This window comes from Fringilla coelebs, assembly GCF_963513975.1.
Source record: "Fringilla coelebs genome assembly, chromosome: 1".
NCBI classification, from domain to species: domain Eukaryota; kingdom Metazoa; phylum Chordata; class Aves; order Passeriformes; family Fringillidae; genus Fringilla; species Fringilla coelebs.
The window spans coordinates 124,066,929-124,094,417 of NC_140028.1; the positions used below are offsets into that span (position 1 = coordinate 124,066,929).

The following is a 27,489-nucleotide window of genomic DNA, read 5'->3' on the forward strand; positions in this document are numbered from 1 at the left end:
ATGCCAAATACCTGGCTATCAAAAATTTTGTTTTTAGAGTGGTTCATTACATTCAGTAACACTGTAATATTTAAGAGCTCTTCAAAAAATCTTTTAAATTTTTTTAAACATAATTTACCTTGTCTGGTAATCTGGTAGGTTCCTGATGAATGACAAAGCAGCTGTGTGTACAGATGCCAAAGCATATGTCCCTTCTGCTTCAAAGTATTGCATATCATTGATTTGGATGGTGGGACATTATTCATTTTTAGTAGCTGTTGCATCAAGCAACTTTAAAGTTTTTTATATTTTATTTTATTTATTTTATGTTATTCATTATCATATTGAAGGAGCTGGAAGCAGCTCAAATCACTGCATCTGTCTTTGACAGTAAATTTCCTACAACGAGACATTATTTCTAATAGTATAACCATAAATCTTCAAATCTTTCATAAAAAAGAAAGGCAATTTCCTGAATCTGCAGTGCAAGTTTCCTGTGCAATTTAGCAGCAAAATTGTTCATTAGTTGCATACAGAACTTCTTTTGATATCTTGTTGGGGTTATATAGTCTTTCTGAAACAGCATATGGTCTGTTTTCCTATTTAGTCTTCTGAGGGACAGATTACGTCATGCATATTTACATTACACAATTTTTTGGGATGGTTTCATTGCTCGCATTGCAAAGCATGGTACTTATGAGAAGGGTAGCAAAATGCACCACTCATGCTCATTTAGCTCTTTAGAGTGTTCATCTGGTTCTTTGTTATCTGTAGATTCTACTGGTGTCCAGCAGATAAATGTAGCTTAGAATGACAGAATAATTAAGTTTGAATAAAATAGATAGATGTCATCTGGTCCTACACCTTGCCGAAAGTGGGACCAGGTTATTTATATTAGGCAGTGCAGGGCCTTGTCCTGCTAAGTTTGTAATATCTCCAAAAAGGGAGATTTCACAGGCTCTCTGGGGAAGACAAGTCTAATGAGTATCACCTTTTATGGGGACTTTTAAAATAATATTTCATCAACATTTCCCTTAATCCCTCTTGCACTGGGAAAGGAAGAAAGGCTAACAGAAAGATCTGCAAGAAAAGTCAAATTTATTCTTTACTATGGCCGTTAATTAACCCTTCCCCACTTCCCATCCTCTGTAATTTGGGCTGAACAAGCCAAGTTCTCTCACACCATGTTAGCAGCCCTCTACTGGCTTCCTTCTGTTCCTCTTTGTGCTCTACTGGGGAGCCCAAAGCTAAAAGCAGTACTCTGGAGTGTTCTCTGAAGGGCCAAATACAGGGGAATAATCCCTATATTACCTGTAATAAGTACTACTTCTGTACTGATTGGATTCATTTTCTCCACTGCTCCCCACTGCTGACTCATGCTCAGTTTGTCTAAAAGATCATTCTCTCTAAAGCTGTTTTCTGTATTTCAGCATCAGCATGGACTGCTGCTGCCCAGGTTAGTTCTGTCCCAGATGCAGGGTTCTGTGTTTATGTTTGTTATAGACCACAAAGTTTCTCTCAGCTCTTTTATCCAGGCTTTCAGGATCCTTCTAAATTACTATTGGACCCTTGAGCATATTGAATGGATTACTTGTTCATTTGTTATCATCTACTAGTTTTCTGAGGGTATTTCTCCTTTCTCAGGTTGTTAATAAAGATATTATTATTGTCCCCAGTATCAGGCCCACAAGGAATAGTCCCCAGTTTCATTTGGGTTTGAACTTGTGCACATCTCTGTTATAAAAAGGACTTGTTGAAGTGTCAGTGTCACCTCCAACACTGTTTATAAAAAAGTTAAACATCCTGATGCTGTAAACTTTATAGCATGTGGGATCCATTGCAGTATCACTGGACTTTAAAGAGGCCTATAAACATTTGGAAAATGATAACATGTGAGAAGGGAAATCCTCTCCCTATGCAGGAAAAAGCAGCAGAGACTTTGTGTGATAAACTGACTGCAAACCCCATTTCCCATCCCCATGTGCCACTGGAGGGGAGGAGGTGGGGAAAATTGGGAGTAAAGTTGAGCTTGGGAAAAAGGGAGGGGTGGTGTGAAGAAGTTTTAATATCTGGTTTTATTTCTCATTATCCTATTCTGATTTGATCAGTAATAAATTAAACTAAATTAAACAAATTTCCCTGAGTTGAATCTGGTTTGTATGGTCTCTCCCTGTCAGTATCTTGACCCATGAGCCTTTTGTTATATTTTCTCTCCCCTATCCACTTGAAGAGGGGAATGACTGAGCAGTTTTGGTGGGCACTTGGTATTCATCCAAGGTCAACACAGCACAATCTCAGTGTTGACAGTGTTGTGCAGAGTGTGACAGTAGCAAGAGCACCCATTTATGTGCAGGCACTGTGCTGCAGGCACAGTGAATATTTCACATGAACACAAAGATGCCAGTGCCAGGCCATTGAAGTACCTTCTCACATCCTGTGCCCTGTCAAATTTTGTAGCTAAAAGTTGTTGATGTCTTCTGTGGCTTGTAAAGACATTAAAAGTGGAAGGCATAAAAATGACAAGATCTGTAAACTATTACATTGTTTCTGCAGGAAGTACTCATTTCGGTTTAGAGCCTACAGAGCAATACAGCTCCTTCTTGAGTAGCACCTGGTGTTGGTCACTCTGTACCAAGGTGTTTGGCAGGTGACCTAGAGCAGTACCATTAAAGAACAGTCATGCTTGGTCTGCAGTTTCATGAAATGCAGAAGACTACAATTTTCTCACTTGCTTATAAAATGGTTTGGAACTACTGTTGTTACTAATCAGCTCTCAGAAACACAATTTTCTTTTCTTAGCTGTCATAATACTGTAATTCATAATATATTGTTATTATTTTCTGCTAGGTTTTTAATGCTTAGCTAAATGAAATTTCATATGCCAAGGACTGATATTCTCTCAGTGGCTCCAGTCTTATATTTTCAACACAAGGCAGAGAGATGTTCCATCCAGATATATAAGAACTGAAATAAATAATCATTGTTCAGTTGGGGTTTCAGAGGAGGCCTAGCAGAAGAACTGCCGTCAATTTACAGTTTGACTATTAAAAACCAATTTCATCCTATGTGAACCTTGAATCTTTAAAAAGCAGATCAGATATTTATAAGAATTCAGTTTATGCATGAGGTGCACAACATACATAACATTAAATGACTCAAAGCTGTGGGAAAATGTTGTGTGTGTTTATATATTATCTTCTTGAATTAACACTAATTATTCTACCTGAGCACTTGTACATTTAGGAAGAGTACCATTTCAAAGTCATTGTTGGAGCTAAAACAGGAGATAGTTTTTTTCATTTTCTGGGAACAAATTGCAAAATTAAAATAATTTTTTCTAGTGAAAGCAACCAAGTAATTCAAATTACTTCAGTGTTATAAATATTCATAAGTTCTATTTTAAAGATAGTTATTATATAGCTAATTATAAGATATTTGGGATCAGGATGGCAGAAAAAAAAGAAACATAAAGTCTCTATCAACACCACATTTTCAGTTTCTCTGTGTTCGATACCTTGGAAGTAAAATTACTTTAAATATTCTAAATAGTATAAAAACTAACAGAATGTGTTTTTTGTACTCTAATGTGTGTGTGTATTGTAGATAAAAAAATCTGCATAATAACACTTTTTAAAAATTGAGACAGATTTATCGACAATGTTGACAGAATGAAAATTCCTCACTATTTTTAAAAAGCAACAGATTATTTTCTAATCCTACAAAACTATCCCATACAAAAGAGCTCTGTACCATGTTATAATATAAGAGGGGAAAACCTTAATTAGAGTGATCTGCAGTACACTTGTGTATGTGTGTGATCATAACCTTGTATTTATTGTGTAAAGAATTATATTTTTACATTTAATGTACGTTTTTTTAAGTCTGAACCATCCATCAAACTAAATCAGTTTGAAGAAGACTTTTAAACATCACATGGAAGTAATTTTGGGGAATAACTTCTAAAACATCATCTTCCTAGGTAGTGAAAACTAGTAGTCTGAGAATTAACAAAAAAAGGCACAAAGAAAAACAAACTCATCTGCTTATTTTTGAGGCTTTATTAAGGTACAAGAGATTGTTAATTATACAGAAAGGTAGAGATATTTAATAAGTAAGACTTCTGTCTTTGCTATAAGCAAGTTATGTTTTCATGTTTTGTGAATGTAAGGTATTTGTGTTGAGTTTTAATATTTGGCCTAGTGATATTCTAGATTGCAGCAATAACATTCTGAAAATCTTGGATCACTGGATGTTCAAGAGGACGAAATGAAAATTAATATTTTCACATGAAAAATGAGAATTTGAGTAATTGGGAGCCTGTGAGTTTGATATTGATCAAAAAAATAAAAGGGTGCACTGCTACAGGCAAAACTTGATCAATAAAGAGTCATGGGATTAAAGTAATTAATGTCAGCCAACATGGAATTTATTTATTTTGTGAAATTGACTTCAAGACTTTATTACAAGACTGTAATCTTGGCTGATAAAGATGGTAGTGCTGATAGAACATGCAACTGGCAGAAGTTTGGCTTGTTGCTACATGATGTCTTAATTAAAAATAGGATGACTGTAATTGTACTAGTTCTTATTAAATAGATGAAAAATTAGATAATTGATCTATTTCGAAAGATAATTCTCAATAGTTTCTGTAGAAACTGTTATTGTCTCTAAGGTATTTACCAGTTGTCTGATAAAGTTTACAGACAAAGATTTAAGGATCTGTAAATAAAAATATAATTGACGAGAAGAAACCTATTTATAAGGATTACTGAGAAAACATTTTCAACAAAGAGTATGCTTTTCATTGCAGCTAAATATACAGAACTGATTTTAAAAACAAATGAAGTATAGGTCATATTTAATGGATTGTTCTTGGGAGGCAGTGACTTTAAATGTCGTGTAGGCATCCCAGAGGATAGGAAGTTTACACTGTGTGTGGGCAAAATACTGTATGTCAGAGACACAAAAATATGAAAATAGAAAAGAAATGTTCTAGTATTACAAGTGCATCTAGAATGCTATGGAGAAATCTGGGCTCAAGCTCTGTGCAGCTGTTATAAATATGGAACATTCATGGAATTGAATTTAACATAGTCAAATTGAAAGAGGTGTAGAGGAACTCTCCCTCCTTGACTGGTAAAGGGTGGTTGTAGATGGTATCTGGAAGGGTTTTTCTGTGAACTCTGCAATTTTCTCGAAACTTCTAGGTGCTTGTATCTGAAATTATCTTATAGGATCAATGATTTTGAAAGATTTACAAATGAAGCATGTAATATGGCTTTTGTTGATTTATTTCTCTAGAAAACAATCCATTTACTGATGTCTGTCTCAGAATTTCAGAAGAGATTTTTTAAAGGTTTATTCTTAAGTTTTTATTCTCCTGTATTATTTTCTTGAAGACTGCATCTACCATTTTTTTAGATCAGACTGTTTAAAATATTTTTGCACCTCAAAAAGACTGTAAATGTTAGGGTGTGAGACCATTTCTAACAGACTTTAGTCTTGTTTGTTGATAGATTTCGAGATTATAATCTGTTTCACTTTACTGCAAGTTCAGTATAAACGGCCTCTAGAATCTGGTGAATAGAAACTTTGCAGCAAAATCAGTCACACAGTTGCTCATTCTATCCTTAAATCTAATTTCAAGACATTGATTCTTCCCAACACTGAGTTAAAATGTAAACGTCTGTATGTCAAGTCAGACTCCTAAGATATATCAGGGTAGATTAATTCTCTGGGTGCTCCTCTTGCAGGACAAACTGTAGGGAAGTAAGTTAGTTTTTCATTTAAAAATAATATAATGTATTGGGGAAATCATCAGATGTTATTAATCTGTGTCTGACTATAATACAGAGCTTAATTTATGAGATTGAAAGGAAAGTGGTTACAAGAATCCTTATGTTAAAATCAAATAATCACATACTTGGAGACTAAGATGCTGATACTGTTAGTGATGTCTGTTAGTGGTCTCCTGCTGAAAGATTTATCTTGCAGGACTAAAGCTTTTGGAATCCTGTTCAGTTCATTTCAAAATGAAAGAAAAAATTTATTCAGACTCAAGAGAAAAAGTATTCAGAAAGTCCACTAAAATTTTATCTAGCATAAAATGAATTTACAGTAAAAACAAATACAAATATTTAATACTTGTGTCAGTCCAAGTCACTGCTTGTCATTGTGAAGACATTGCTAGCAAAGACTGTTAATGTCCTGGGTAGATGCTGACTTTATTTCTGTTATTCTATTTGCAAAGCCTATTATTGCAACTGTCAGCCATCATGAGGGTATAAAGACAGTTATGAAGGGTGTTTTTGCAAGTACCAAGTAAATAGTCAGCATCTTATTGTCCATCTAACTTGATCTGATTAATGTCTCCAAGAAGAATTTGACATTTATTAATCCTCTGAAAGCTCACACTGTTTACTTGTAGTCTTACTGACTCCACTGGTTAATTGGACTCTCATTAACAGTAATGGTATTGCACTACTGAAAGATTGCACCTATATTAGTAAAAACAATAACAAGGTTTCTCCCTGGCTGTCAATTTTATGTTCCCAAGTCCTGTTAAAAATTAATCTATTTGTAGTAAAATTCGAGTGGAATGGATGTGTAAAAAATAGATGCATTATCATGTTTTCATGATTTTTCAAAGGATTGAAAATACTTTTAGATTTCAAATGAGTTCTAAGCAGATCTAAATGTTTGGAAAAGGGGTTTTATCAAATCTCCAGCAGTTTCTACAACTTCTGTTCTCATAAATTGCCAGTGATATTTTACCAAAATTAAGAAATTGACAATATCACTTGTTTATGGTGTTTAAAATGTAAAGAATTGCCTTCAGGGCATTGTTTTATTGGTTTTACATTCCTTCCTGCTGTGTTAAATCTAATGAGGCTTGTCTGTCCTTTAGGTGACCTACAAGCGGGATCTGTATGCAGCTGAATCAATCATTAAGGGTACGTGTTTGTCCTTGTGACTGTCAGTTTGCATATTCCTGATTCTTGTTAAGAATTTTGTGTGTGGTAGTTTGAAATGTCTTTAAGAAAAGTTATATGATAGTTAAAATGTGCTTAGGCAAGTTGTTTTAGCTGGTTTACTGGAATCTTTCTATTAGGCATATTTATCTTTATTTACTTCTCTCAGAATACAGAACCTTATAAGAAGCTGTAAATATTACAGTCAAATAGAGATTAATTTTGAAGGGCCTTATAAGGAATAAACAATTTTTTTTCTTTCATTTGCAGGTCAATTCTGAATATTATTTATCTTTCTATTCTGCGTAGTAGAGTGAAAATTAAATATTAATTCTTTAGGGTTCTTCTCTGTTTTACATACAGGAGTTTTTGCCTACATTGATATAGCAGTTATGTGATATTGAGGTATTTCATTAATTTATTAATATTTTGTTGAACAGTTTGTTAACCTTTTTTTTTTCCTGGTGGCAGTGGTTTCATACCAGTTTAACATTAAGACTGGATTTAGCCTTTATCTAGGTGGACTCTCTCTAAAAACAATGTAGGAAGGAAGAATTCTCAAATACTATATAGTGAACCTGTTACTGTAAACTGATAGGCAGTGATTCAGGGGACCCTTGCCTGACTCCTTGTTGAGAACTGAGGGATAAAACCCCAGAAATTGATGAAGAGAAATAGACTTCCCTTTGGATTAAAAATTCCTTTTCAGAGAAAATAATGCAGTTCCTATTTAAGGAAATCAGAGGAAAACCTGTGTGCTATTGAGGCACGGAGAGTGACTGGCTAGTTCACTCTCATTACTACAGTGGGCAAATATTTAATATTAGATGCATTGCTGCAACTACTTAACTGAATTTTTCAGGCACAAATTAAAAAGAACTGGCAAGCCTGGAAATTTCTGGTTCTGATAAGCAATGGGTTCCAGTGAAGATGGAGCCAGACTCTTCCTCAGTGGTCAAAAAATTACAAACTTGGAACAAAACTAACCTTTATCCAAATGAATTTCCATGCTCCTGTGTTTACAAGGGCTTCAATAATCTCATAGGTCTTTAAAGGAGATTAGTTGTTACATTAGTTTTATATATATATATATATATATATACACACACACACATTTATACACACACACACACACACATATATATATGTATATCATGTTACCACCTTTTTTTTTATTCCTTAAAGCCAGTACAGTCTTTTTACAGCTAATGCTTCTAATAAAAAGCTTGTGTACCTTGAGGTAAAAATGAAGACCTTCATGGTAGTCAATTAGGCTAATCCCTTTACTTATCTAAGGTTCCTTTGCTGTAGCAGCATGCAATATATCTGCTTCAGTTACCACAGTCATCTTATTATGGTGGTCTTTATGACACCCTGTACTTTAGGGTTGTTGAAGTTTATATTTGCTTCTTGCTGCATTGCTTGAGTTCAGGAAGCAGAAGCTGTTCGTGTTCTTTGTTCGTTATGCAAGTAGTATAATGAATCCTTCATAGCAAATTAGGACACTGCATAACAGAGTTATCTTACATCATTAATTATCTTTAATGGGGTTTTGAACTGGCACTGTTAGTCCTCCAAGACAGCACTTTGAAAGTTGTGCCTTATCTATTTTGTGCCCTTCAAAAGGCTTAAAATCTCAGACCTTCAGGTGACTATAGCATGAATTATTTTGGTAGTGGACAGTTGAATCATGTAAATTAATATTCAGCAGATAATTTATGCACAGTTCATTCCACACTTAAAGCATATTTAAGGGGAGAATATACTTTTGTCCTTTGGAGCATCGTCCTGATGTACCCTTGTACGGCATCGTTTTGTCTTATGGTTGTTAGTTTTACAGAAGAAATCTTATTAGCTATGTTCTGCTGCGCTGTGCTGCACCTATGGGAAACCTTCAGGGACAGGTCACCTTAGAGAATGACAACCATCCCAGAAGCCTAGGCATGCTCAGTTAGGTCTTTCCTAGAAGCTGGGTAATTGACTGTATCACAGTGTCTGCTTCTCTTGAGAGTTCAGAACCCACTACGTGGTGCTATATTGTAGAATCATGGAATCATAAAATGGCCTGGATTGGAAAAGACCTTAAAGACTATCTAGTTTCAAGCCCATGGCCATCAGCAGGGGCACCTTTCACTAGATTGGGTTGCTCAGAACCCCATCCTGGCATTGAACACCTCCAGGAATGGGGCATCCACAACATTTCTGGTGAACCTGTTGCAGTGCCTGACCAGCCTCACAGTAAAGAATTTCTTCCTAATATCTAATCTGAATCTAATCTAATCTCAGTTTGAAGCCATTCCCACTTGTCCTATCACTACATGCTCTTGTGTAAGTGATGTTCTCTTGCTTATCACTTCTTGTGTCATGTAGAGTGCCTCAGGGGGAAGTCCTACATGACTGTCAAGCAGAGTTGCAAGATACCAGCTCTCTAAATGCTGCCTTCCATGCTGTCAAGGTCCTCTAGAGATGTCCCAGAGGCTGAGTGCATGGGCTGGGAGGGTGCTGGGTACTAAGGGCTCTGACCTCACTCTGCTCCCCACTGCTGTTTCAGTCTTCACATCTGATTTGTTTATTATTAGGTTACCTGTTTACTGTGCTGGATACACATTTTATCACTGGATGAGTTCAGTAGTGATGAAGAACTTCTGAGTGTACACATTTGATTTTGTGACTACAATTCCAAATTTTATGTCATCTGCAGTTTATTAGTGATCAAAACTTTTGGTTTTCTTCAGGAATTCAACAAATTCTCCCTTGCTAAACTTGACTCAGGTGGAAGTAAGAAAAACATACATCCCTACATGCATTTGTTTTACCTTAGATAGTATATGCATGTGTATCATTCTTATTCAAGGCAACACAAAGAAACATTTCACTGATGTAAAGAGACTAATGAGTTATTTTTATTTTGAGACTGTTTTCTTAAAACATTTCTTTTTAGTTTCCTGACTTCCTCAATTCTCTTTTATAACTTTTGTAAAAAGCAAATTTAATGCTTTTCTTTAGTTAAGCAGGTATAAACTTGTAGAGTATGCAGACAAGGTGGTACACGCCTATTTTTAATAGTCTTGAAGTAAGAAAACATTGTCTTACAATAAGGGTGACTCATCTAGAAATGTAGTTAAGATCAGGCTAATACAAAATATCCTAAAAAAATTCCATTAGGATTACTGCCCTCGAGGTAGATAACTTTGAACTCTAGTTCCAACATGTAAACTTTAAATGGTGCTTCTCAGAAGTTTGTAACTTACAGTTTGACTCTCTGTCCTCCTCCTTCTTGTTTTTCTTTTCTCAAGGGCCTTACTTTATAAATTACTTTTTCACAAGAGCATACATTTGCAGATTGGATAATTTGCCCTCACATTTGGCTGAAGAAGTATCTGTTGATGCAGATAAAATGATGATTTTTTGCAAGTGCCGAGAAAAATATTGTAATGCCTTCAAACTGTTTATAGCTGTTGGGAGCTACATATTATGACTTGTGTTCTGTGAAGAAACCAGGTGACTGTTTATAAAAATAAAAATTGAGATAAGCTTTGTTTAGCAAAGGACAGAGATCTTATCTGCATTTTCATAAGCATGCTCATGAACAAATGGCTGTTCTCAGCTCTGAGCCAAAGAAATAGACTGGCAGGTGGGGAATACTCCTTGGAATAGCTACTGTCAGGTGAAAACAACCCTCTTTTCTTGCCTTCTACCACAAAATGTTCCTTTCTTTCCTGTGTACTAATATTGGTAGGGTCAGTGTCAAGTTTGATTTTTAGTTTTTTGTGGCTACAGAGACATGGGGAATGGGTAAACAACAACAAAAAAATTTGTTAGATATTTTTGATTACCTATATTATTCAAATAACAATTTCAACTATTGTGTTGAGCGTGAATGAATGCTTGGCAGTATTTATTTGATTTTTCTTATGTTTACAGTAGTAGCATCTCGTAACAGAGATGTTTCTAAAGATGCCAGAGGAAACCCTACTGAATTTCCAGACCAGTCAAGCTGTGTAGAAAGTGCAAATGGAATTCTGATAAGTTAATTTACCACTTAGAATTCACTGCAAACTTCAAAAGCATTTCAATGATTAGGATGTGCTTCCAAAATAATCAGAATTGTAATAGCAGACTAAGAATGGTGTGGTACAAGCATGTTTCCACAAACAATGTATGTACACACATATATGTGCAATTAAGAGAAAAAAAATTATGTCTGTAGGCTATAACCTATTTGCCATTCAGATGCATTTTTTTTCTTATGGTATTAATTCTCTAGGATATGATATTTATTATCTTTATTCAAACAAAGTATTATTTTAATTGCTGCTTGTTTGTGGCATGCTCTTCAAGGTAAACTTCTAAGTCTTCCATTAGAGTACACTTAATACATCATCTAACTACGGTAGTTCCATAAACATGAACACATTTTAATTTATAATTGGGTACGATCCTAGGATAAAGACTGTGGCAGGTGTTGCTGCATAATAAGGTGATCTAAAGCTTTCAGCATATCAAAGGAGGGTGTGAAGAAATTGAAAATTAGGTTTTCTGATGTAGAAAAAAATAGGTTTGATGGAATAAATTCTGAAATCTTGTATCTAATTTAGCTTTAATGAAGAAAACTCCTGATAGGGAAATTTAATGTTTAAATTTGACAGTGGAAAGTTTAAAGTATTTTTTATTTAATGCAAAAAATATGCTCTGAGTGTATGTTAAAAGTGTTGGAAGGGATCAAATGTGATCCATGTGAATAGGGAACACTGCTCCATTATCAGGTACAGCTGGAATGAAGCTGGCAGTAAATAGGTGATGTGTGTTGGCAAGAGGAATTTTCCAGGGAAACAGTAAGTTTAAATAAGTAGAGGAAGCCAAAGCAAGGTAGAGGGTTTGATATGTAATGTAATAGTGAGAAAACAACTAAAAAAAGTGTTGGGCAGATGAAGAAAAAGAAATTATGGCAGAAAGTAGTTAAGTAGAACCGTGGTTCATTGTGGGAGGACAGAAGGAAACACAAAAACTCAACCAAGGGAAGTGCCAACTTGATTAAAGAAATATCCTCTTTCACCCTTGACAGACAGTCAATCACTGAACAGGTTGCCTGGAGAGGTTGTATGGCAGAGCAGTAAGGGGCTGAGTGACCAGGCCTGACCTCGTGGGTGATCCTGCTTTGAGAAGGAGTTTAAATTAGGGACGTCCTGATGTCCCTTCCAACCTCAGTTATCCAAGGGTCTCATGGCAAACAAAATGTTTTTAGCTGAGTATGAAAAGTCTTTGTGACATGGCTATGTCATAACTTTCCAGGATGGCTATGTCATTCACCCAAACATTTCTGAAAACCAGGAATGAAAACTCAGCTGCACACAGTCAGTTTTACTGTCAGGCAGCAAAGCTCATGGAATCCCTGGAGTTATGAGCCAGCACTCCAGCTGTGCTCTCTGGGTTCAGCGTGACTACGCTGAGTGACAGAGCTCCATCATCTTAGCAGAAGAGGGACACAGGCAGTCCTGGGGAGGAAAGCTCCATTCAGTCTTCCTTCCCACAATGCAGCAAAGGTGCAGTCTAAATTAACATATGGATCTTTTTTGACCACTTGAAATAGATTGGATTTAAATGGCAGTTGAGTTTCAAGCCTCAACTGGAACAGAACTGTTGCTTTACTACAATGATTTTATAGAAGATTATTTCCCAGACTTCCTTTACTCATTTCCTTTATCATTTAAAAGCATGCAGCATCTTTTCAATGTGTGTATTATCATTACTTTAAGATTCTCCTACTTTATTAACATACTTTCCCCTTGCAATGCTTTGTTTCTTCTCTGGATAAAAAATAAAGTTTTCCACACTTCATTGTTTTTTCTCTTCTTTATTAAACTCAGCCTGCAAATCTTTGTTGCTTTTGTGTATTTGCCTCTCCTTTCTCATTTATATTACAGGAAATCAGAGATCTAAGAGAGCTGGAGAGAGTAGTGAGATGGGTATTTATAGCTGCAGCCTTTGAGCCGTCTTTTGTGAGAATACTTCTGACACTTGCTGTTGATTACAGACTTCTTTTTAAAAAGAACTGTTTGAGCCTAAGTTATGGTGCCTTTTTGGATTCCACAGCCTTCTTCCACATGTGAATTTTTGTAATAGCTCCAATCTGACCTTCTTCATTAAATTACTTAGTTCAATAGAGTCTGAGTTCTTGAAATCTGATATGCTAGTCTGGTTTATTATGTATATCTATTTTGTATCTGCACTTTGTGTACAGTACTAAATTCAAGTGGCTCTTGCTCTGATTTCAATCTACCCATTAGTTTCTTTCTGCTGATAAGAAATTAATTCAATATGGTTTCCCATTTTTCAGATTGTAAAGTTATTCTCTATTAAGTAGAAGCCAACTGTGATGCATGTTCAGTATACTTTTTTTGCCCAGTGAATCTGTGGGAAGATAATTTCTCCCACAGTTGTGGTATCCTCTGATTTCCAGTCCTGTGAGAACTGGCCATGTATTTTTTTAATTCTCACTTCCATCTGGTTGTGATGGTTTATAAGCAGATGTTTATTGTTTCTCCCTTTCTTCCTCCCTCCTCTTCTTGCTAACTTAATACAAACTCAGTTGCCACCAGTATTTTTGTTGTCACATTATAAATATTAGACATAATAAATATTCATGATTCAAAAAATCATTCTAATTATCTTTTTGAATTCTCAATGGCTAAATCATTTTTCCTGGTCACAGAAAATTGCTTAAAAATCACAAGTCACTTTCCAATAATGTTAACTCTACAGCAGCTTTAAAATTAAATTTCAGGTCTTTATGTCTATTTTTACATGAAAGTCTGTGAGTTTACAATAGAAAGTGAGATGTTTCTGCACTACTGAGGTTATGCATCTGATTGAACTTATTGTGTGGTATGTAATTATAGAAATAACTTTCCATATGCAACAAATACATATTGTTTATAACCAGACTGGTTTGAAGACCAGTTAGCCCATATTTTTATAATTTTTCTTGTCTTTCACTCCTAATTTATTTTGTGGTGGTGTTTGGTATATTTCTGTCTCTGGAGTTTCATGGAATTCTGCTTTAAAAATAATTAGACTTTACATGTATGAAATTTCTAGTTACTTATGGAATGGCTATCCCAAAAACATTGGGAATGTTGTGTTTTGTTCTTTGTGTTAATTCAGCATCTAAAAGACAAAGGCCTGAAATAGACTTGAGAATTTCAGGCTTGAATTTTGATTTGTTGGCTTAAAGAAAGGAAAATGTTCACTGAATCTAAAACCTGAAGTCAATAACAAGAGAAATTACTAATTTTCTGAAATAGTGGTTTTGTGGAACAAATCAGGCAATAATTTGAAACTGTTGTTCCTGATAGCAACAAAATACTGTATTTTCCCCCACCAGTAAAAGATCTAGGAAGTTGCCCAGGCCAATATCTTTGTCACAACTTTGCAACTTCTTTGCTATTGAGGTGAACAGTTAAATCTGCTGTCTCCTTAAACAGTATCATTAATAAATTTTTTTTGGCAACTTTTTAGTATATATTGTTGAGAATAGGATTTATGTTATCTCCTGGGGTTTTTTTTCTTCCCCCCCCCACCCCCGATTTAGTCAATATTACTGACACTGCATTTAGTTATCTGTTGAAGTGATAAGAGGGATGAAATTTTCAAAAAGTTTTCTTGGTTGTCGTCTAGCGTCAATGTGGACCTGAAAAAATATCTTTTAATAAATTTAAATGGGCTTTGGGGGCAGGCCTAATGTAATAGTTTCATGTTGTACAAAATAATATAAAATACAATTTGAATTTTGAGATATATATTATATAAATTATGCAGTTATATTAGTACCTTGTAGCCTTTAAATTTCCAGCTGTTGAAAATATTCTGTCAAGAAACAACAATATGTGGATTGAAGGTAATGTTTAGCAGATTAGTAATTTGGATTAATTTATTATTGCATGAAATCTAAGATTTTTTTCTTGATCGCAGACAACCTATCACAACAAGTTTGTGTTATCACCAATGTGAAGGAAACTCTTGCACAAGTAGGTTTCCTCCTTCCTGAATCTCTGAAAAGCCAAATAAAAGTAAGTATAACTCTATGACTCTCAACTGTCTGATTACTTTAATGTTTCTGTTTAATGTTGTCACTACTCCTAAGAAATGGTCTTAATAATGTGAAAACAGAAACTGAGACTTCCTGTGTCACTGTAGTATTTATCACAAGGGATTAACATCCCGTGTGGAAGTTACCAAGAAAGAAGCATCTTCTTCCCATTTGTGCTGTAGAGGGGGATCTTACAGATCCACTTAAAATGTCCATATTAGATTAGAGGAGAAATTGAATGCAGACAACAGAGAGGCAATTTTCCTTAGATTTTATGAATTCAGTAAGCCCAAGTTGTTACAAATATGTTGCAGAGGAAATGCTTTTGTTACTTTGAAGTCTGACTTGGAGTAAGAACCAATTAGAATAGGTTGTTTTCCTGCAGAGCTGTGAATAGAAAATCAAATTAATCAGCCTTTTTGTAGAGCAATAGGGGTACATTTCCCTCACAGTGAATGCTCATAGGAGTCTTTGCTTTAGGATATTGATGGAATCTTCTACTGGCATTTAACTATCTTTTCCTTTTTCATTATTCTTTCTAATAGAGCTATCATATTTCCATTTTCCAAAGGTGATTAGCATTTGGTAATTGCTTAGACTGGTGTTGGGGTGAGTCTTACTTATATCTTATGTGATGATATCACATGTTCCTGTTACCCAGAGAAACACACAGGGAATAAGTGTTCAAAAATTCAGGTTTTCTGATTTGCATAATGTTTTTTCTGCAATGGCTTTATTCATGTCTGTCGATCTTCTGCATGGTGTGTTAATTACTAGAAGGATATTTTCCCTATCAACCTACATTGCTGTCTTATATCTGGAAATGTTATTTGGCATTGCACTGAAAGTTTTTGTTCAGGAACTTTTATTTAACATGGAATCTTGCTTTATATCTATTAATTGTCTACATCTAAAAGTGAAAAAAATTAGCAGACTTGACTTAGGCTGAATAGCTGTATGATGGGGCAGAAGTAAGTCTCCATTTCACTGACACCAGATGCATTGTTATATCTCTTTTTTATCTCTGTGAGAACTATTCTGCTGTTAGTAGGAGGACATAACTTATCCCTGTACTTTTAAGCAATAAAATCTCTGAGTTAATTTTTAAGTTTATCAATATACTGAATTCCCAACCTTAGAAACCTTAGAAAGAATACATGCACAAGCCTATTTGTTCTCCAATGAAGCACGGTACCTTGTGTGAGAGAGATTTGATTTTGTGCAAAATAATTATTTTAAGCAACGTAGGTGTACTGCCCTGAAAGCTTTTCAAAGGGATAATTGGAAGGTAATTGATCTAAATAAGACACCAACTCAGAATCATTCTATTAAGTACATATTATCTGGGACCACTATTTTATCATTTTAGATACTTTTTACATTCCAGTTCTCTGTAGCAACCATATTTATTTGTGGGATATTTGTTAACTTCTACATACGTCCTTGAAGAACTAAAAAGAAATTTTCTTAGAAGGATTTCTGAGAGAGGCTCTAATAACATGATAATATCAATAGCAGGAGGGGAAAAGACCTAAAAATTTAGCTAATAAGATAAAGAAAATAATTTCTAAAAATTTTTCAAGGCTACAGCTGTTTCCTGTGAAGTACTTTAACAGTACTTTAGTCAGTGCTGCTTTAGACAGTATTACTAATGAATGAATGTTTTATTAAAGATATCATACTGTGAAAGACATAAGTTGAGTTTTTTCTTAAATTTGTTGTTTAGCCTTTTCTTTTGAAGCAAACAAATCTTAATGGGAGCTGAAGGTATTTTCTTCTGTGACTGGGAATCATGTACTCCTATTTCTTTAGTGACAGAGTGCTGTTGTCACATGAAATGGAATCAACTGGATAAAGTTTTGTGTCATTTTTGTGACTGGATAATTATCTATGAGTAGATATAAAAATATTTGGTTGTTTTCAAATAAAAAAAGAACTAGCATTTCACTAGTAGAATTCACCAATTTCTTAATGATTGTATTGTCCAACTGCTGCATTGGTGTTAATTGTGGTTTTAAATTCTGATATAATTTAAATAAATTTGCAGGTTCCAAATGTTCTGGTATTGGTTTTTGATTTTATGGAAGTGGATGTTGAATAAAGTTGAGAATTCAGTACAGGGCATCTGGTGACTGAAAAAATTAAAAAATATCAGTTTTTACTAGGACCAGAAGTAATTAAGCAAATCCATATATTCCTTTCCATTTAAACACTGAAACATGTGAGAATCGCTTTTTACCAAGGTGGTATTTTTAGGTAATTTTTGCTCTCTAATGTGATTGATAACATTGATTAATATTAATTATAATTTGAAAAAAGTACTGTTGCATAGGATATTAAATGGCAAATAGAATAAGAATTAATTTTAGTTAATTGATGATTTATGAAAGATTCTACCTAGGCAGTTGGGCTTACTTTTCCAACAGAAAATTTCGATTTCATTTTTTCTGGATAATATGATGATCAAAAAATGCTAATGTGTTACTTAATAAAATTGTTGAAGTTAAATCAAATGATACACTGAAGGAATTTTTAAATGTTCAGCAATGCTTAAGCATCATGTGTTGTACTGCCTCAAAGCAAAAAATAAAAGTAGGCCTTCTGCCTTGGATCACATTCCAAATACCTTCTGAAAAGACAATGCCTTGCAGTAGGCTCGTGTTCATCAAAGTATGTGCAAGGTTGTAAAGGTACCAGGTATTTCTGCTTTTACATTTTCAGAGGTTCAAGCCAGGTGAGCCCTGGAGTATTGCATTTTCCAAGTATTTTCGGAAATTCTTAGTAACTTTTTTCTTTAATCTCAAAATATTAAATGTCAGCTATTTTGTCTATGCTATCAAATGTTGAGCCCAAAATAGTTCTAAAATCTTTAGACCATCATTATCAACTTCTTGGTTTCAAACCACCTTTCTTTGCAAACAAGTTAACTCCTGATTATTACAAAAATTAACAAATACAGCTTTACATAACTCTGCAAAGCCTTTTAAAATGTTGTGTTTGGTACTTTTGTTGCATTGGGGATTAAGTGGCATTTTAAGGGAGCACAGCAGTGTATTACTTCTGTTGCTAGCTATGATACTTAACATGTTTTTTGGGGAGAAATAAAGCTCAGTTGTATTGTGAAACAGTGGGATTTAACACACAGTGGGATTTAATGGAAGCAACATGAAGATTTTTTTTCTCCCAAATTTCAAGATTTTTTATTGGCTTTAAAGTGTTATCTTTTCTTAGGGAACAGATTCACCCTCTGCTACCTGATTTACTGTTTTACTTAAGGCAATACCAAAGCTGATAATGTAGTAGAATCTAGTTTTTATTTTTATTGAGATAAAATAGTTATTCAGCTTGTGTTAAAGGTTGCAAAATACATATGACTGTGCCTAAGAAAGTATTTTAAAATATTTGTTGAGGAAATTATTTCAAGGAGAAACTCTAGATGGGTCTTGTACTCTTGTTCTGGGCAGAATCCTGGAATACCTGTGCACCTGGTCTTTCTTACATACTTATTTTATTTTATTTTTAACTTCATGAAGACAAAATGTATATATCTGAGTATTGTAGAGGTTTTCTCAGAATTAGAGGTCTAAAATAAGTAGATTATTTTATGGACAGTGTTTTCATCTCTCAAAATAGTTGAGCATCCTAACCCAGGCAGCAGCACTCATGTCTCGTGCTTCCAGGGCCATTTCTGGAATGCCTATCCTGAGCAGCATACTTCATCATATGTTGAGCTCCATGCTTCACTGTTGGGTGCCCCAAAATTTTGAGCAATTTTCACTTTTTGTAGTGGAAGTAATAATTGCAAGTTTTAAATCATTTAAATGAACAACTTCTGCTACAGAGATGGAAGCTTTAGCAGATAGTTAAGGCTGAATTAGAATTTTTGACTTTTTTTCTTTTTCTCTCTAATCAGGTTGAAGCTATTTCAATATCTTTAAGCAAAAATTATAGCTGTCTACAAAGCATCTTTTCAGAACAGTGCTACAATTTTGTTTGTGTAAATGTAAGTAGTGAGGATGCATGCTTTTATTTTACACTTAAACTTACTAGTAATGGTAAATAATAATTAAATATTTGAGTAATAAGTTGTTTGTTATTTTTGTCCTCATGTACTGTGTTCATTTTGATGTTTGGTGTTTCTAATGTGCACTAAACTCAACCTTTGAGATACTGGTCTGTCCATTCTCCTCTGGTTCCACACTTCTGTCACTGTGCTGTTAACCAGTCATGAATTCTTGAAAAAGAGGGATAAAATCTGAAGTAGTTTAAAATTTCCTTTCATAACTGTTGTATTGAAGTGAGCTATTGTAAGGAGAGGCCTGTGATATGTGAAGTCATCTAACTGTACATTCATTGGTCTAAATGTACATACTGTGGTCTAAATTAGGGTTTCCCATTCTGGACATGTGCATGCCATGTGATCTGTATTTGGGTCCACGTATGGGAACAGGTTGGTTTTAAATGAACCATATCCGAGACCAATCAAGACCCTTAATCTTGTTTGTTTGGCTATATATATATATGTATATAAAGGGTTATTAATATTATTAATCTAATTATTTTTTAAACATCTATAACTTTACCAAAAAATACCTTAAAAGTATATTAAAAATAATCAGCTAATCAACCAAACCCTGCCCTCCCAAAGCAAAAAAGTGATGTATCTTCTTTTTTTGGTAAATAACAGTTCTTCAAATTCCATTTTTATGAAATAAATGTTGTTTTCAGTAATTCTAAACATTTTTTTTTTATTTAGGATAAAAGGTGGGCCATTCAAGAAACCCAGGAACTAGTGGATATGTTGGAAAAATCAAATATTCCCCTCTTATGTCCAGTTGTCCTTATTTTGGTAGGTAACTCCTGTAAGTTACTGTAGAAAGCATCTCAATAATTATTTTAAATTATTATTTAATATAAATAATATGTAATATAAATATTTTTAAAGTTGGACTAGATTTACACCACTGCTAACTCAGAATAAAATTGTAAAATCAAACTGTAAATTGGTCTCCAAAGAAACTCATTTTCACTTCAACAAATGTACTGCATGCTGTCAGAAAACAAACTGGCACTAGCAAATGACAGTTTATTAGTTATATATTTCTGTGAAAGGCTCATTGTGGCTGGCTGGTTGTACTGAACTGTTAACTCCTGCCTTGCTGTTGTGCTTTGTCTCTGCTGGGGATGCTGCAAAACATGTGCTGTGCTTGGATGCTCAGCTGAAATGGAATTAAGTGGCTTTACTTTTTGCGATGCATGTGTGGTCCTGATGGCTGCACTGTTTTTCATACAGGCTGGGGTGCCACTGGCCTCCTTGGCCACCTGAGCACACACTGGCTCCTGCTCAGCCACTGCCAACCAGCCCCCCCAGGTCCTATCCACCGGGCACCTTTCCAGCCACTCTGCCCCAGCCTGTGGTGCTGGGTACGGTTGTTGTGACCCAAGTTCAGGACCTGGCACTTTGCCCTCTCACACCTTAAACCCTTGGCCTCAGCCCATGTGTCCAGCCTGACCAGATCCTTCTGTAGAGCCTACCCTATCACACCTATTATAGCCTCACCTCTTGTATGCTGTTCTCTTGGAGTGAGTTACTGTGATTCTATGAACATCGATATTTAGCACTTTGTTTCTAGACCATCTAATTTTCTTGACCCTGTTTCTGGGTAACTTCAGGGTAAAACCTTATTTTACAGAATTTTCAAAGATAAATTACTTCTGCCTTTCATAATCAGAGCAATTACATGTCTCCAATTCTGTTGGTCATTTACAAGGCCGCTGGATGTGCAAAATACTCTTTTTTTTTGGACTTCATTAGTTCTAATTAGTCCTTTAGCAAGAATATAAAAGACCATTTCTGTCTGTGTTGAATTTTGAGTGTGAAGATAAAGTTGGAATTTTTTATCAACTAGCTAATGCTAAGGTGTCAAAAGCATGCTTATTTTGCCCAATTAATAGCACTTTCCAGTCTGGACTTTCAATTAAATCCTTTTTTGAGTGTGATGCTAGGAATGTAAAAGTGGTTTAATACTTATAGCTATGAATATTCTGGTCTTAGTATCTCCTAAGAAATAGGAGTGCAAGTAATTTTTACACTCTCCCCATGAAACTCAGGTTTTGCACCTGAGATACTAGGTGTTGAAGTCATTACAGAACTCAGAACCATTTTTAATGAAAGTATATTTGCTTGAACAGCCTGAAGCATGCACAAATTATTTAGGTAGATTCCTTCTAAAATAGCTGTAGGAGAAAATAATACCTTTAATCCCTTTACTATACTTCAGATCCATCAGTTGTTTCTGACAACTACTTGAAATTTCTAAGAATTAGACATTGGAAGAAAATCTCATAACTAGGTGGAAACAGTTGTTAATATTTAAAACATTGATAGAAATACATTTGTTAAAATTATGTTGCCTAATTGCACTTGGGCATCTGGTGGATGTACCACACTGTCTTTTAGAAATACCAGAAGGGAAGAAGAGGAGATCTGGAAGGTATGTTTAGAGTGGCAAGAATTAGCTTAACAAATCATTATCTCATATTGATCACTGGGAAGTATTGAAGTCCTTTAAACTTCTGATCTCTAAAACTCATTACAGATGTTATGGTGGACAGAAACTTCCTTCAGAAGTCTTAATTTAAATTCAATGTTGGGTGTCCTCTTCTCTAAGGCTCATGAGTGAGAATTTCCTCAACTTTATTTTTTCCTATACTTTTAAAATATATTAACTGAAATCATTGTTCATGAAAAAGCCTATAGTACACTTTCTTTCAATGTAAAAGGAGATATTAATATTTTTCAGACAAATGTGAATGAGAATTTTAACCAGTATATTGACATTTAAATGCAAAGCTCTTAGGTACCAGCTATAAGGGAAACATATTTTTCTACTCTCAAAAGTAAAACTCTTGAAAGAATAAATGGCAAGAACAGCTAACTGCTTCTATTCCAAACTCATAACTAGAAACAGTCTAATGCAATTGTATTTGTGTAATTGGAAAGTTCTTGTCTATTCTTTGATTTCATGGCAAAAAGCAACTTTTTCATAATAATATCATAATTAAGAAAAAGAAGGGGTTTTTTTTCCCTTCCAATACTCATCTTCTTTAATTGTAGAAATGACAGGTGTTACTATTGTGTCAGACTCTCTATTTAACCAGCCCAGTGAGCATTGATCCAATAAAAGGATGAGCTTGCACTGGACGTGATGACTTTTTTACATATTCCCGCCTATCAGTTGCCACAGATTCAAAGTCTATCCATTATCCTGGTGCCTGACTGGATTGCTTCATGGCATCTTTAAGCTGAAGCAGCAATTGGATTACTGTATCTGGTCAAAAGGGAAGATTAATGTTACAGGAGAAATAGGCATCACAGAGGTAAACTTTAGACAATTATTTGTTTGCATCAAGGCAGTATCTTCAATTGTGCTGTAACCTGACAAATCATATTCTTAAACTGACATTGCTTTTTTGAGCAATACATTTTCATGTTTGTAAATGGTATGAATGGATTTGATTTTGATATTGTTGCTTTGCTTAGGGTTAGAAAGAAAGGAATGCTAGTACTTCAGCCCTGTAGTTGCAATTATTTGCACTTCAGTACCAAAGTTAGTTTGAGAAAAATCTTTTTTAAAAACTGTTAAAGAGGAGCTAGGTTAAGTTCTCTCAAAATAATAGGTTTATAATTTCTTGTAAATAGCTGTAAATTAGTAGTACTTAGCCTTGTTTTGGGTAGAAAATAACAAAATAATGAGTGTGTGTGAAAATTAATCTCTGCTGGTATAGTAGAAGACAATAGCTTTGCTTCTGGTAAGTATGCATTTAGGCAATAAACAGCTTTTTTTTTAAAGCGTTGCAAGAGAAAATGAGTGAGGACCTATTTTCTGTCAGTATAATGGAACATAACGTACAAAGAGAACTTGAAATAATTCTCCTTTTCAGAATAAAGGTATTTCTGCTATTAATAGACACTGAAACCTTATATGTACAAATCATCATACTTAAATTTGATTTCTACAGCTAACAGAATTTTGTAAGGGAAACTGATTAAAATGTGGTATATGTAAGACTTGGGAAAGGATTGAGCTAGGTGATATCTCCTTGGAAATACCAGTTACAGAAGCACAGAATATTTTGAGTTGGAAGGGACCCACAATGGTAATTGAGTCCAACTCTTGGCCCTGCACAGGATGCCCAAGGGAGAATTCAGAGAATCATAAAATGTGCCAGGTTAGAAAGCACCCATCAGAATCATCCAGTCCAACTCCTGGCCCTGCACAGGACACCTCAATAACCTTGTGCCTGAGAGGATTGTCCAAACACTTCTTAAACTCAGTTCAGGTCCTGTAAGACCTGCCATGTTTGTGCAGCATCCCTGATGGAAAGGAGATCTGCCTGTCCCTGCCCAAGGGCTCAGGATAGTCATATCCCTTCCTTCTTTTGAGGTAGTTTCTGCCATTTAAACTTGAAATATTATCTTGAAATTAACTCAATTAAGGCAATTAACTTGCTGTACTGAAAGGATAGTAAATTTCCAATTAAACTTTAAAGAATTTAGTTCTGTCTTGAAAACCTTCAAGATGCTTATGAAAGACACGTGTGTTCTATAGTCGTCTGATAGTAAAAAACCCAAACAAACAAAAAGCTGTGAAAGCTAGTCTAGAGCTTATAAAAAATATTGTTTGTTTTCTAATTTAATTGAATATTTTTATGAGGCATGACATGTTCTGGCATATTGGCTTCTTCTGCTTTGGAAAAAATAGTTTTCATGTCCCTAAATGTGAAAGCAGTGGAATTCAGTAGTAAATAGAAGCTGTCTAAGAAAAGCCTTTTTTAGTTTGTATTTTTATGTGCACTTAACACATAAAAATGAGATACTAAAAACCATCAGTCTCAACTGGGACACTTTGGAAAAAGTGGATTTTGTTTTTTCCTCATCTGTTCTTTTGCAGGTGCACTTGGATATTCCAGAAAATAATTCTTTCAGCATTGGGATGGAAGACCTAACTACGATCAAGAAATTTGCAAGAGAAACTAAAAAGAAGAACATTTTGGTTTATGGTCTCCTTATCCAATATAAGGTATGTAATTATTTTTCTGTGTGCAAATTATCTTCTTTTGCAATTTATATGATTAATGATAGAATCTTCATTTAAAACAAAATCAAAGGGAAATAAATATGACATGAAGAGCATTTTTTGGGAAGATTCTTGCCTGTTCTTGTTCAAAATTCAGACAAGCCTGTAGTTATGAACAAAAATGTAAGCTTTTTGATTAGAGAGTAATAAATGGTAAACATTTTTTAGAAATGCATCAAAATGTCAGGACCCTTTTTGCTGTTCTGCTTAAGAAGTTGCTTTTTTTCAGCATTAGAGAAAGAGAAAAATAGTAAAAGTACATTCAGTCAGTGGTTCTGCAATATTTTATGTCCCTCATCAAAACACGGTTTGGTACACTGGTGACAGGGAGGGCATGGCATATAGGTGTTGAAACAGTGTCTGTAATATCAGCAAATTGCCTCAGCTGGAGACAAAAAGAGTTAGTACTCCAACATACTTTGTACTCACAAAAGCTATTTAAAAATAAACCATTTGCCTGGGAAACATATTCTGTCAATCAGAAGAGTGGGCTGCCTTGCCTTCAGTGCAGATAGAGTTTTTCAGCTTTTTAACTCAGCAAACAATAAAGGAAGAAGTAAGCTAGAAATTTTAATAAAGAAGAATAAATGTGCTCATAACTGCTTTTTTTAGTTAATCTTAACTGCTTTTTTTTAAATTATATTTTTGGGTTTATATATAATTGATTAAATGTGGCTTTAGTTTTAAATCTTTTTCTGTTGTACTTGATTTTCCCCATCAAACTCTATTGCTTTATTAAGAGCTGTATCAATACCTATCTGTTTATGCTTTTATAGACTTTTAATGCCAACACAATATGAACATTGCTGTTATATGACATTAGTTCATCTCTTGTTTATTAAACACCGAAGGACATACAACTGTTCAGTTTTCTTTCTGCTGCTATCAAACCCCATTTTTTTTCAGGGTGAATCTGACTTCTTTTGGTAAAAATAATTTGAATAACTATTAAAATATAGCTCTAAGAATCACTTTATCTTGGTAAAAAGTAACACTTCAAATTTTACTTTGGTCTAACTGCAGTTTTTGCCTTTTAGACTTCATTGTGTGTATATGATTTTGTATGCAAATGAATCAAATAGACATATGGGGATAGCAACAGTTAGTAAAGCTGACTGGAAGAAAGAAAAATCTTTTATAATCTTCAGTGGATTTTGATGTGCATGGCAACAAGACATTTTAATATTAATGGGCACATATAAGAGCAGTTGAGATCTGAGTGGGAATTCTTGATCTGTGGTGATAAGAGGATTGTAGCAGACTGCTGCCTCCATTCTTTGAAAATAAAAAGCTAGAATCATTATGTAAGATCATTGCAGGGAGAATCATCACTTACTAGCATGGAGAAAGTCTTAGAGAGTAAAACACTTCACACAGTAAGTAAACTATTTCTAGCTGTCTTGTTTTAAAATGGCTTTAAAACATGTCCCTGCTCACAGAGACAGGAATATAGTCTTGAGTTCCTGCTGTCTACATTGATCAATAACAAAAGAATAGGTTGTATACATCATTTGTATATTTGTGATATATGTACCAAGTTTACTTTTGGCTGCAGATCTATATAGAACATAATTGTTTCTAGGTAAAGACCTATGGAAAGACTTGATGTATGAATCTAGAAATTACATAGCCCCAAATTTCTTGCTGGTCTGAGTGGAGCTGAGAGACTGTGAACAAAAGCAATTTTTTACATGAAAAAATATCCTAAAAAGAGATTATGTTTTAATCTTAAATCCAAAGCAGAGTCACCAAGGTATTTTACTTTTAGTACAAGCCATTAATCGATGAATATGTAGGTGAGTTCCATACTTGAGGATGGAATTTCATATGGGCATGATGGGGAGTCCAGAAGAAGTGGAAACACACAAAATAATAGGATATCCTGTGCTAATGCAGGATAGCCTATTATTGCAATTACTTCTGTCACTAGATGCTTTCTAGAAGTCCCAGAAAACTATAGTTTATTTCAGGGAAGGAGTGATGACAGGTTACTTCATGGAACTTTCCTCTAGCTGACAGGTTTATATCATCACTACCAGACATACACAGTTGATAGGTACACATTTCCTAATTTAAAAAACAAAGGGAATTTATTGAGACAAGGCCATGGTAATGTTCAGGTGAAATGATATTATGTTTCCTAGGGTTATATGATTAAGTGGGTATAAGGATGTGTTGATATAAAAGAAAATGGGGACAGTCTTTTGGATTTTGCATTAGAAAAGCAAGCTTGTTGAAATAAATAAATTTTGAAAGTATAGCTTTTTTTTAATGCTTTGGAAGTGGAAATTAAACGCTTGTAGAACCATGGAGTTCAGTTTTGATGGTAGTGAAGGAGCTGTGAAGGCCAAAGAAAAAGTAGGAGCCTTTATTTTCACTTCTTAAAAGCAGTTTTTGTTTGGTATTTAGAAAAAGTGTTCTTATGATTATTTGATATACCAAGAAACTAATCAGGAGAATTAAAGGAAAAGGCTTTTATGTGCTGTATAAATTACCTGCTTTTTACCTTTCATTTGCCTGGTACACAAATAGTTATTTGTCTTATAAACATCATGCATAGGGTACCACATTACTGATATTGATATACAGATCCACTTCATAAAATCTCTAGTTTGTATCCTGAAAATACAGTTAATTTAAATGGCACCTATGATTTTTTCTTTCTTTTCTAAAACAGTTTTGCAGTGTTAGAAGTGGTTTGTACATTCAAAATGCAAAGGGCCAAAGAGTATTCAGTAACTGACTCTGAACTCAGGGGATTTGTTTTTGACCATTTTTCAGATAATTTGAAGGAAACAGCCAATAAGCCATGTGAATTAAAAATAGGAAGAAAGGTCCATTTTTTTTGGAAAATATTACTGGCAAATGTTGATGAAAATGTCAGTAAAATTCCAACTCCTTTATTTAATCAGAAGTTCACCTTGAAAGTAGCAATGACTGGCATGGTATTACATATTAGAATAAGAATCTTTGTTTTAATAATCAAGTCATGTAGGATGTAATGGAGAAAGCAAATTCTTAATATTAGGAGGAAAACTTATAAAAAGAAGCCAAATTATTCTTAAATAAGCAAAGTTGTACTTAGAAGGAGACTTAAGGACTGTTAAAAATCCAAAGAATATTAAAGCTAATATCAAACCATTGCATCCATGCAGGGATGTATATATATTAAAACTATTGATTTATATCATTGGAGGCACAATGTTTGGGAGGATACCTCCATGTTGTTCTATGTTCTGAGCAATGGAATAATGCTGAAATTTGGCCTTGATCTCACACACACACATTATTATTATCTTTAAACATGTGC

The 27,489-nt window shown here is 34.4% G+C and overlaps 1 protein-coding gene across 1 annotated transcript in view; it reads left to right on the forward strand.

Annotated features, from left to right (window-relative positions):
- Positions 1 to 27,489, forward strand: part of CRPPA (CDP-L-ribitol pyrophosphorylase A) — a 106,597-nt gene that overhangs the window by 39,255 nt on the left and 39,853 nt on the right. Inside the window, exons 5-9 of the mRNA XM_084218597.1 lie at positions 6,887 to 6,932; positions 14,922 to 15,019; positions 18,953 to 19,042; positions 19,796 to 19,888; positions 23,994 to 24,122. Of these exons, the coding sequence (XP_084074723.1) occupies positions 6,887 to 6,932; positions 14,922 to 15,019; positions 18,953 to 19,042; positions 19,796 to 19,888; positions 23,994 to 24,122 (456 nt within the window). The remainder of the gene's footprint in view (positions 1 to 6,886; positions 6,933 to 14,921; positions 15,020 to 18,952; positions 19,043 to 19,795; positions 19,889 to 23,993; positions 24,123 to 27,489) is intronic.